This window comes from Lathyrus oleraceus, chromosome 1 (genome assembly GCF_024323335.1).
Source record: "Lathyrus oleraceus cultivar Zhongwan6 chromosome 1, CAAS_Psat_ZW6_1.0, whole genome shotgun sequence".
NCBI classification, from domain to species: Eukaryota; Viridiplantae; Streptophyta; class Magnoliopsida; order Fabales; family Fabaceae; genus Lathyrus; species Lathyrus oleraceus.
This window is the reverse complement of record NC_066579.1, coordinates 142,697,899-142,711,064: the sequence shown is the minus strand read 5'-3', so window position 1 is coordinate 142,711,064 and position 13,166 is coordinate 142,697,899. Positions and strand designations below refer to the sequence as shown.

Here is a 13,166-nt window from a genome sequence, read left to right as displayed (position 1 = left end):
AGTTCAGGTGTATTGTTCATAGACACTTCAGTTCAGGTGTATTGTTCATAGACACTGTTGACGTATACTATTTACGTACTGTTCACGCACTGTTCATAAATATATTAAAAATACACTATTTACCATATAAATACGATGAATAATGTATACTGTGTAAATATTTGATGTTGGAAATGGCGTAGGAATACCAATGCTAAAAATTCAATCCAAACAAATGCAATTGATACGGGACTAAACCTTCTATGTAATGTGGCCCCAACATATGCTAGACAATTCATACTAAACTCCCTAAACATGCGAAAGACTAAACATGACCTCATAGTCGTTTATTCAATAGCAACTAATACAAACATCATAACACACAACTAAGTTCTTACTAAAAAGTTCCTAAACATAATTAATAATACTGAAATTAATCTAAACCAAGTTAATGGACGAAACCATTCTCCTTAACATTTTCCTTAGAATTTTCATCAGCCTTCACATTTTTTTCCTCTTGAGCAGATTCTTGTTTATCTTTCTCTTCCTTAAGTCTTGCTTCCTCCTCCTCAACTTTTTTCTTTGCTTCCTCCTCCTCTAACTTTTTCTTTGCTTCCTCAAGAGACTGAATCAATTTCTTCAAACATGTTTCTAAATCTTCAGTAATAGACTTTGGCATCAAATTCTCAGCAACATCAGCAGGTGTCATAATAGTCTCTCCCAACAACTTTTCAATAACAGGAAACAACTCATCATGAGACTCAACATCTAAGTAATTCCTTGCAAGAACCTTGAAAGCTTCATAGCTACAATAAGACATTTCTATGTGCTTATCCATCCTTCCCCTCCTAATGAGAGCAGGATCAAGTTTATCAACAAAATTCGTCGTAAAGATTATGATCCTCTCCCTTCCACACGCCGACCAAATTCCATCTATAAAATTCAACAAACCCGAAAGAGTTAACTTACTTTCATTTTTCTCTTCTCCTTTAGCTTTACTCATAAGTTTCTTTTTTTCATCATTTTCATCATCATCTATCTCTTTCTTCATCTTCCTTTGGCCAGTAAGATCCAAAGAACAATCAATATCTTCGATCACTATAATTGACTTGCTGGACGTCTCAATTAAGAGCCTTTTCAACTCATTGTTATCCTTAACGATTGTTAACTCAAGATCATAAACATCATAATTCATGAAATTAGCAATAGCGGATATCATCGTAGATTTTCCAGTCCCCGGAGGACCGAAAAGTAAATAACCACGCTTCCAAGCCTTTCCAACTTTAGTATAGTACTCTTTCCCTTCTTTGAACTTGAGAAGATCATTTATGATCTCCTCTTTCTTCTCCGGCTCCATAGCAAGTGTTTCAAAACTCGCCGGATGCTCAAAAGTTGTATGACTCCACTTTGTACTCATATACCTCATCCAATCCTTGCTTGGATTGTTGGTGTAAAGCTTTAACTGCCTGTTATTCGTCGTAATGGCCTTTCCTTCTTCCAACACATGTTGAATGTACGAGGTAGTTATAACATCGAGATTTCTTCTGTGAAACGTTAATGTTAAGAATCTTTTCTCATCTGAAGTAGGGTGAAACGAAAACGACTGTGTTTTTCTAGTGGTGTGATTTGCAGACCACCAAACTTTGATTCCATTGAACTCATCTGTGATTTCTTGGTTATCATCCATGGATAGGACTAATGGATTTTGGCTATCTTTGATAACTTCGGCTTTAAGTCTTTTAGCTCGTTGCGACGAGTTCACGCTGAGATATGTTTGGATGATTGTGTAGGTTTCGCTACGTTTAAGCTGATCACCAGATAATTCATGGAAAGTTATTTGGATGTAAGGGTACATGAGGCTTGTGAGTTTGTTTGTGTATTTTCGAAAATATCCACGAAGATGAGGTGGGAAGAATTTATCAAACATGCCATATAAGAACATTACGCTAGCCATGATTGAACCTACTTGTGACAATATTTCACCAATTCCCATTGCAATATTCTCTAATATTTTGAAATGTTTAAGTGTATAAGAGAATGGTGTATGAACTCAAATGGTGTGGTATTTATAAGGACTATAATAAGAGTGTTGCATGTGTTGTTTCACAACTTGGAAAGAGCCATGAAGATTCTCTATGTTTTCTTGTAAATTTCTTGGCGACCAGTCAACATGAGAGAAATTAAGAAAACAAGACATAAAAATGGCATTGGTATTTGACTAAAGAAATATAAAATAAATAGTTTTATGTCATACTCCCTTCGTACCCTAACGAGTGATTCAGTTGATTATTTTACACATATTAATAAAAAATAAAAGAGAAAATGATATTATTATTAAAATACATTTATCATGTATTGGAAATAATGAAAATAATATTAACTAGAGAATAAAATTAGAAAATATATATCAGAAATTAAAATAATTCATTTATTTTAAGACACTATTTTATTCTAAATTGGCCATTAGTTATAGGACGGAGGAACCAATCTTAACTTTTTTTTTTAGGTTAAATATATTTAAGATTCTCTTAAATATATTTCATTTTTAATTTGAAAAAAATTATTTAAAGAATCAATTTTCTAAAAATTTTATCCATATTTTTGGACTCTTATGTAATTTAGTGACGATTTTTATAAATTAACAATAATTTTAACGACGATTTACTATTTAACGACTGAATTAGCGATGATTTTAGTAAGAGGGATAAAGAATATGGATATAATTTTTTAAAAAGACTCATTTTTTAAGAAAAAGTAAAAAACTAAAAGTATAATATAAGATATTTAAGACGAACACAAACATATTTAACAATTTTGTTTACAAGTAAGAAAGTAATTTGTTGAATACCAACAATGGTTATATAATTTTATATTTTTTTATTACTACTATTAATGTTTTTAAAAGATTTGTGAAATTTATAATTTGAGTTAAGAGAAATTTATTTTTTAATTAAAGTTTTTTTACAAAAATTAAATTCTATTTTATAAAAAACAAAGATAATCACAAAAGTAGAGTCTAGGTTTGACACCAACTCAAAAAAGGAAAAATGCAAAATAGAAAAAAAAACAAAATTAATAAAATTCAATAAATTACTTAAGTGATCTCTTCTTTACCTTAAAAATCACTTCTATAAAAGACTATTCACTCACAGGAGTTGTTGTCACGTTTTCTTTCTCATAGTATATGTTATATGTTTAGTGTTCGAAGAATTTTACTCATCAAGTTCATTAAAATCTTCGTATAATGAGAAACTTTAGGATGCATTTTATCACAAGTTTTTCTATTTGTTTCCTATATTGATTCTCTGTCAAATTCCTAATTGTTTGAAAAGTATGAATATCACTTTCATGAAGTACCTCGAGTACAGTTTTTTTTTATATTCTACCTTATTATATCTCTCTTTCTCATCTTTCTGGAATAATAAAGGAACTAAAGCATATTTTTCAATTAGGGTAGAATCTTTGAATATTCCTTTTGATGAAGATGTTTCGAGTATGTTTGAACTTTCTTCTTCTTTCTTGAGTAACTTGATCAAATCCTTGAGTTTCTTTTTAGATTTTTCCTAAGACGTTATTATGATTTAAATTGAATATTTGATTAAATTTCTAATGCCAACTCTTAGTTCTTAGATAACCATTAGCTACATAACCTCTAAGAGTTCCAATGGTTGAGTACCGTGTATGAGGTTTACTCTCGTATTCATTTGGAATTTCAACTTCCTAAATTTATATATTTATTCTCTCTTGTTAGATCTTGTAAGAAACATCATGAATCGTCTCAAGAGTGTCCTACACTTCATTGACAGAACAACAATTGAAAATTTAAAATAATTTCTTAGAACTTAAATCACTTATTAGAAGATGTTTCTCTTTAATACCTATTTTTACTTTTCTATTGTCTTCTTTGATTCAATAAAAATCAAGTTTATTTACTACTTTATCGTTGTAGTGAAAAATAGTAAAAAATGGACCATTGATTAAAAAATCTCACATTTTAAAATCACTTGCTTTGATACAAATTCCAAATCTTAGCTTTCCACGATCCAAATCTTTCACCATTAAAGAGTGGAGGTGTATCTATGAAAATTTCTTTATTAAAAGCATAAGTATTATAGTCATCATACTACCTCCTAACACGATTAGTCTTATTACTATACTTAGGCTCTGATGCCACTTTTTGAACAGATGACTCCACACACAAGAGAATGTGGATTTTGTAAAATCTATTGTTTAAAACAATCTTGAAAAGAGTAAGTAGCATAATAAATAAATTGAATAAAATTAGAGTTAAATTTCTTTTTAACACAATGGAAATAAACAAGAAATGTGAAGGAGAGACAAGGGATAGATAAATTGTGTTGGTGTAAGTCCTAAAGGCCAAAACTTTTGGTACTTGTATCGAATTATTTATTAATAATAAAAAGTTTTTTCTTTATTAAGTTTGTTTAATAAAGTCCCTAGAATAGTTAGTCCGTTTAATGTATCAAGTATGACTTAATCATGAGATCACATTACATATAAGGACATTATTCTTAAAGTATCCGTAGTCGAGCTTTGTTGTGAAGTGGGATAACATTAAAGCATAAAGACTATTATGTATATAGACTGATGATCACATCTCATGGATCATGGATAAGGAGTTATCAAGTCTTAAACATAGGTATGAATATTAAGAGTAATATTTAAACTGGATTGATCCGCTATGAGAATACTATATAGAATGTTATGTAAAGTGTCATAAGTTATTCTCATGGTGATAATGGTGTATACCACCCTTCGACCTGAAACCACTATGGACCCTAGATGTAGAGTCGAGTGCTTTATTGCTGATCAAACATTGTCCTTAACTGGATAACCATAAAGACAATTGATGGGTACTCCACGAAGCATGCTAAAGGACATGAGTGACCTAGATGGAATTTGCCCATCCTGCGTAACAGGATAAATGTTTATGGGCCCAATATTGAACTGGACAAGGATGACATGGTCTATGCCTTGTGTTCAATATAAACATAAGGGAAAAAGGGTAATTATACACATAAGTATTATCACAGAAGGATTTGTCAGATCACATGACATTTTCGTGTCTTGGGTAGTAGTGACGTGTTGCTAGATACCGCTCACTGTTTATTATGTTAAATACGTGATTTAATATAATTGTCAATGCCGCGAAAACCTACAGGGTCACACACAAAGGACGGATCGATGAGAGATAGAGTAACTAAGGAACACCTAAGGTACAATGCACTTAAGTGAATTGTAGAACATCGTAAGGTACATTGTACTTAAGTAGAACATGAAATATGGTAAGGTACCACGCGCTTAAGTGAATTTAGCATATTATAAGATATGGGCCACATACACTTAAGTGGGCTTTTTAGATTGAAGCCCACACAAGTGGTTCTATAAATAGAACCCTTGTGCAGAAGCATTTAATGTAGTTGCAATTTCGTTCTCTCTCTCTCACACTCAAAGCCTTCATTCGTAGCAGCTAGCACTGAGATTGAAGGAATCCGTTTGTGTGGACTGAGTAGAGGTGTTGTCGTCGTTCAACGTTCGTGATCGCTCCGTAGATCTGCATCAAAGGTTTCAATCGTCACAAGAGGTAACTATTCTATCACTGATCATTCCCATCCGTAAGGATCACTAAAGGAGAAAATTTTAATTTCCGTTGCGTTTTGGATCGCAATTCTCCTTCAGTGGTATCAGAGCCACTTACGAAACCATGCATCGGATAATTGTTTATTTTCTATATTAATATGATTAAAAGACAAAATGAATCATTTAATTAAACGAGTAATTAAATTTGACATCATATGTGTACGATTTGGATGATTGATGTTGACTATGCTTCAGAGCCGACATTAGTATGGTGAAGCAGCGATACATCGATCGTCCATAGGTTATGCAATTGAGATCGATCAAGTTATATATATGATATAAGTCATCCTAATGCAAAATACGGCATATATGATATGTTGTTTCTGTTCCGTTCATTCAAACACTTAATGGTTGTTTTCCTTTGAGCGATCAATGGTCATTTGCTTCGGAATCTGACATTAGTATGGTGAAGCAATGACCTATTGATCAATCATACTAAATCAACAATCGAGGTGTGTTTGACGGTCTGAAATTGGTGCATTAGGGTTAGTGACGACACAAGGGTTATGCTGTCAAAGAGTTGTGAATTGAGGGCTTGTTGGATCACGTCTGTTGACTGTTTCAAAAGCGCTGATTTTGGCCGCGTGACGTTCGTCATGGGCCTGTGACGATCGTAACAAGATGGACGTGACGGTCGTAACATGCTTTGTGACGGTCGTCACATTCACAAATCCAGAATTCTAGGCGTTTCTGTTATTTTGGCCGCGTGACGTTCATCTTGGGCCTGTGACGGTCGTAACATGCTTGTGACGGTCGTCACATTCACAAAGTCAGAATTCTCGGGGTTTCCATTTTGTGACTGCGCAAGAGTTGTGTTGATGCAAAACGACGTCGATTTCAAATGAAGATCTGAGGATTGTCCTCAAACATGATAGAAAGATGTATGGGGCGCTGCCCCCTTGACCCCCTTCCGCTGATCGGTCAGCGGAACCACCGTCCGCTGACCGGGCAGCGGAAACCCCGTTCTGCTGACCGGGCAGCGGACCCCCGGCTAACTCTGCGTAGTGTGATCGATCGCCGAAATTTAATTTGGTTTTAATTAATTAAAAGAATTAAAATTAATAATAATAATGTGTTTATTGTTATTGTCTTGTGGTGATTAGTTTTGGCCTTAGTTTTCCTTTATTTTGTTTTGGATTTTAAAATACGACCTGCGTGTCGTGCCTCTCTTATAATCTCTTAATGTAACTTCTTTTCTCATCTCACTCCCTCGTATGTAAAACGAGTTTCTTTTATGTAATGCAATGTCATGAAGAAAGAGAAGAATTCAATATCAAAGGAGGACAACCTTGAAGATCTTGCTTAGAGAAGCTTAGATCGTTATTAGGTTAGCTTAGGTTCTCTCATTGGCTTGGGAGAACAATTGCGCTAGGGGCCATAACTGTTTCATTATGTATGTTTATGCATGTGAATGTATGTTGATGCATGTGAGAGACGATTTATATGATAAATAAGTCGGTGAGATCAGAATAATTGAAATTCCCTCAAATTAAATATTAAGTTTATGCTTTCCAAGTTTTAGCACTCACCAAGACTAGTATCGGATAATGTAGGTTTCGCCTACGCGAGGTGCATGTTCTATATTAGTAAGGTGCGATGGGATAATTGTAATATCCAATTGCTAAAACAATGGGTCAAACTTAACTAAACAAATTATAATAAGATTATATGTGTTTAGAAGCAAGAGTTGTAAATGATCCATGTGATGGATTGGAATAAGAAGTTATTCACCCAACTAAAATATTCGAGAGTTGTATTAGATACAATTGGAAGGAGTTCCTACCTAAATAACCTAGTTTTGTCTAATCCGCCTAAACGGACTTAAAAAAAAGTGAAATGTGGATCTCGACCCACTAGAAAATCTTCCAACGGGATTTTCCGAATCAAATGATGAGGGTCATTTGTTTTGAGTAAAATAGTGGGAGCATATTTAATTAAAGGCCTAATTAAATATGTTATTGATACTTATATTTTCATTAATTCTTATGTAGATTACCATGACAACAAACACCTCTAACAACATTTTGCGATCAATCCTTGACAAGGAAAAATTGTCTGGGACAATTTTTTTGGATTGGCACCGAAATTTGAGGATTGTCCTCAAACATGATAGAAAGTTGTATGTCTTGGAGAAACCTATTCCTGAAGAGGAACCTCCTAGTTTTGCACCTAAGGCAGAAAGAGATGCTTATAAGAATCATGTTGATGATGCCAATGAAACTGCTTGTCTCATGCTAGCTACCATGAACTCAAAGTTGCAAAAGCAACATGAGAACATGGCAGCGTTCGATATGATCGAACACCTGAAGATGCTCTATCAAGAGCAAGTAAGGCATGAAAGGTTTGAAGTTTCAAAAGCCCTTTTTTAAGGCAAGTTAGATGAGGGAGCCCCTGTAGGCCCCCATGTGCTCAAGATGATTGGGTATATGGAAAACCTTGAAAGGTTGGGTTTTCCCCTCGGAAAGGAACTTGCGACTGATTTGATCTTGCAATCGTTGCCAGATAGATTAAGTCAATTTGTCCTAAATTTCAATATGAATGATATGGACAAATCTATTCCTGAACTGCTAGCCATGTTAAAGACGGCTGAGCAGAACCTGAAGTCAAAAGGGAAGTCCATTCTGATGATCGGAAATGGAAAGAGACAGAACAAAAGGCCCACCAAGCAGGATGATAAAGGGAAAGGCAAGGAAGTTGCCAAACCCAGACCCACTGTTGCTACTTTGAAGCCTAGTGTAGGCATAACAAAGGAAGACACCTGCTTCCATTGCAGTAAGATCGGACACTGAAAGAGAAACTACCCAAAGTACCTGGAAGATACGAAGAATGGAGTAGAGACTTCAACTTCAGGTATTTTTGTTATTGAAATAAATTTATCTACTTCTGCATCATGGGTATTAGATACTGGATGCGGTTTTCACATTTGTTCAAATGTGCAGGGGCTAAAAGGAAGTAGAGATTTGGCAAAAGGTGAAGTTGACCTACGAGTTAGCAATGGAGCAAAGGTTGCTGCTTTAGCCGTAGGAACTTATGTATTGACTTTACCTAGTGGTTTAATAATTCAGTTAGAGAACTAGTATTATGTACCTGCAATTAGCAGGAATATTATTTCCATTTCTTGTTTGGATAAGTTTGGTTTTTCATGCATAATAAAGAACAATTGTTGCTCAATTTATTTGAATGATATATTCTATGCTACTGCATAAATGAGCAATGGACTATATGTCCTTGATCTCGAAATGCCTATTTATAACATTAATACTAAAAGGATGAAACTTAACGAGTTAAATCCAACTTACCTTTGGCATTGTCGATTAGGCCACATAAATGAGAAACGCATATCCAAACTCCATAAAGATGGACTCTTGGACTCTTTTGATTATGAATCATATGAGATATATAGATCTTGTTTAATTGGAAAGATGACAAAGTCTCCATTCACAAGAAAAGGTGAAAGAGCGAATGATCTTTTGGGCCTCATACATATTGATGTATATGGACCACTGAACATACCAGCCATATGAGGTTTTCAGTACTTCATCACATTTACTGATGATTTCAGTAGATATGGTTATGTGTATTTAATGAAACACAAATCAGAGTCTTTTGAAAAGTTCAAGGAATTCAAGAATGAAGTACAAAACCAACTAGGTAAGAATATTAAAACTCTTCGATCAGATCGAGGTGGTGAGTATTTAAGCATAGAGTTTGATGACCATCTGAAAGAGTGGGGGATCCTATCCCAACTTACTCCTCCTGGAACACCCCAATGGAATGGTGTATCTGAGAGAAGAAATCGAACCCTGTTAGACATGGTCCGATCCATGATGAGTCACGCCGATCTTCCAAACTCCTTTTGGGGACATGCACTATTGACAGCAGCTTACACACTTAACCGTGTTCCATCCAAAAAGGTTGAGAAGACACCATATGAGATATGGAGTGGTAAGAAACCACATATGTCTTACATGAAGATTTGGGGCTGCGAAGTTTATGTGAAACGACAAGTTTCAACCAAGCTTGAGCCCAAATCTGACAAATGCTTATTTGTGGGGTATCCTAAAGAAACAAGAGGGTATTACTTCTACAATCCTTCTGAGGGCAAAGTGTTTGTCGCTCGAACTGGAGTTTTCCTAGAAAAGTATTTTATTTCCAAAGGAATCAGTGGGAGGAAAGTAGAGCTTGAAGAAATTCAAGAATCACAAAGCATTGATACACCTATGGAGGAATTAGAGCAGGAAACACAAGTAGTTGTGGAAGAGCAACCTGCTCAAGTAGAAGAAGACCAACGTAGGTTAGGCAGGATACGTCACCTACATGAGAGATATGGATATCTCATAACTGATCAAGGTGATGTATTACTCATGGATCAAGATGAGCATGTGACCTACCAAGAGGCCATAACTGGTCCCGAGTCTGAGAAGTGGCTAGAAGCCATGAGATCTGAAATGGATTCCATGTACACAAACCAAGTTTGGACCTTGGTAGAGCCTCCTATAGGAGTTAACCCTATAGGATGCAAGTGGGTCTTCAAAAGGAAGACTGACATGGATGGTAAGGTACATACCTACAAGGCAAGACTGGTTGCAAAAGGATATAAACAAATTCATGGGGTTGACTATGATGAAACCTTTTCACCAGTTGCAATGCTTAAATCTGTTCGGATTTTACTTGCTATCGTTGCATATCATGATTATGAAATATGGCAGATGGATGTCAAAACTGCTTTCCTTAATGGGAATCTTCTTGAGGATGTGTACATGACACAACCTGAAGGATTTGACATACCTGAAGAAGCCCAAAAGATATGTAAGTTACAAAGATCAATCTATGGATTGAAGCAAGCTTCCAGAAGCTGGAATCTTCATTTTGATGAAACAGTAAAACAATATGGATTCATCAAGAACGAAGATGAGCCTTGTGTCTACAAGAAGGTTAGTGGGAGCATGATCGTTTTCCTGGTATTATATGTAGATGACATATTACTCATTGGAAACGATATCCCTACCCTACAACAAGTAAAGTCTTGGTTGGGGAAATGCTTTTCTATGAAGGACCTAGGTGAAGCAGCCTATATATTAGGAATCAGAATCTATAGAGATAGATCACAAAAACTGATTGGCCTAAGTCAGAGTACATACATAGACAAAGTGCTGAGACGCTTTAATATGCATGATTCCAAGAAAGGATCCATACCTATGCAACATAGCCCGTGTCTATCAAAACACAATCCCCTTCAACTAAGGAAGAAAGGGATCGCATGAATAAGATTCCATATGCATCTACAATAGGATCTATCATGTATGCCATGTTATGTACTTGACCAGATGTCTCGTATGCTTTAAGTGCAACGAGTAGGTACCAATCTGATCCTGATGATGCTCATTGGGTAGTTGTCAAGAATATCCTTAAGTATTTAAGAAGGACTAAGGACTCATTCTTGATATATGGAGGTCAGGAAGAGCTGGCTATAATTGGATACACCGATGCTAGCTTCCAGACAGATAAGGATGACTTTAGATCGCAATCTGGTTATGTGTTTTGCTTAAACGGTGGCGTTGTGAGTTGGAAAAGTTCAAAGCAATATACAGTTGCTGATTCTACAACTGAGGCCGAGTATATTACTGCCTCAAGTGCAGCAAAGGAAGTTGTTTGGATCAAAAAGTTCATTAGTGAACTTGGCATGGTTCCTAGCATTATGGATCCCATTGGTCTCTATTGTGACAACAATGGTGCTATCGCACAAGCTAAGGAACCTAGATCTCACCAACGATCCAAACACATGCTTAGGCGTTATCACCTCATTCGAGAGATAATAAATAGAGGAGATGTGAAAATATGCAGAGTACCTACACTTGACAATATTGCTGACCCACTGACAAAACCTCTTGCACAGCAGAAGCATGATGACCATACTAGATCTATGGACATTAGGGGTATGCCTGATTGGCTCTAGTGCTAGTGGGAGATTGTTGGTGTAAGACCTAGAGGCCAATACTTTTGGTACTTGTATCGAATTATTTATTAATAATAAAAGGCTTTTTCTTTATTACGTTTGTTTAATAAAGTCCCTAGAATAGCTAGTCCGTTTAATGTATCAAGTATGACTTAATCATGAGATCACATTAAACATAAGGACAATATTTCTAAAGTATCCGTAGTCGAGCTTTGTTGTGAAGTGGGATAACATTAAAGCATAAAGACTATTATGTATATAGACTGATGATCACATCTCATGGATCATGGATAAGGAGTTATCAAGTCTTAAACATAGGTATGAATATTAAGAGTAATATTTATACTGGATTGACCTGCTATGAGAATACTATATAGAATGTTATGCAAAGTGTCATAAGTTATTCTCATGGTGATAATGGTGTATACCACCCTTCGACCTGAAACCACTATGGACCCTAGATGTAGAGTCGAGTGCTTTATTGCTGATCAAACATTGTCCGTAATTGGATAACCATAAAGACAGTTGATGGGTACTCCATGAAGCATGCTAAGGGACATGAGTGACCTAGATGGAATTTGCCCATCCTGCGTAACAGGATAAATGTCTATGGGTCCAATATTGAACTGGACAAGGATGACACGGTCTATGCCTTGTGTTCAATATAAACATAAGGGCAAAAGGGTAATTATACACATAAGTATTATCACAGAAGGATTTGTCAGATCAAATGACATTTTCGTGTCTTGGATAGCAGTGATGTGTTGCTAGATACCGCTTACTATTTATTATGTTAAATACGTGATTTAATATAATTGCCAATGCCGCGAAAACCTACAAGGTCACACGCAAAGGACAGACTGATGAAAGATAGAGTAACTATGGAACACCGTAAGGTACGGTGCACTTAAGTGAATTGTAGAACATCGTAAGGTACGATGTACTTAAGTAGAAATATGGTAAGATACCACGCGCTTAAGTGAATTTGGCATATTATAAGATATGGGCCACATACACTTAAGTGGGCTTTTTAGCTTGAAGCCCAAACAAGTGGTTCTATAAATAGAACCCTTGTGCAGAAGCATTTAATGCAGTTGCAATTTCGTTTTCTCTCTCTCTCTCTCTCTCACTCAAAGCCTTCATTCGTAGCAGCTAGCACTAAGATTGAAGGAATCCGTTCGTGTGGACTGAGTTGAGGTGTTGTCGTCGTTCAACGTTCGTGATCTCTCTATAGATCTGCATCAAAGGTTTCAATCGTCACAAGAGGTAACTATTCTATCACTGATCATTCCCATTCGTAAGGATCACTAAAGGAGAAAATTTTAATTTCTATTGCGTTTTGGATCGCAATTCTCCTTCAAATTGCACCCAAAATTTATAGAGGTTCAGCCTAACTACTTTCTCTACGTCCTTTCCCTAAAAGTTACTTCTGAGAGTTGCACTATATGTGTGAGTTTTTTTGCAGGTTATACTCACGAACCTTCTTACAACTAAACTTTGAATTTTACACTATATATCATCCAAACCAAAACCAAGATTCTATATCAGGCTAATCTCAAAGGAAAACGGT

At 35.6% G+C, this 13,166-nt stretch overlaps 1 protein-coding gene across 1 annotated transcript; it reads right to left on the bottom strand.

The window, feature by feature from the left end:
• Positions 1-147: 147 nt before the first annotated feature.
• LOC127122591 (AAA-ATPase ASD, mitochondrial) lies at positions 148-2,002 on the bottom strand. The gene has a single exon (XM_051052901.1). It carries the CDS (start codon positions 1,970-1,972, stop codon positions 428-430), a length of 1,545 nt encoding a protein of 514 aa, XP_050908858.1. The 5' UTR covers positions 1,973-2,002; the 3' UTR covers positions 148-427.
• Positions 2,003-13,166: the final 11,164 nt, after the last annotated feature.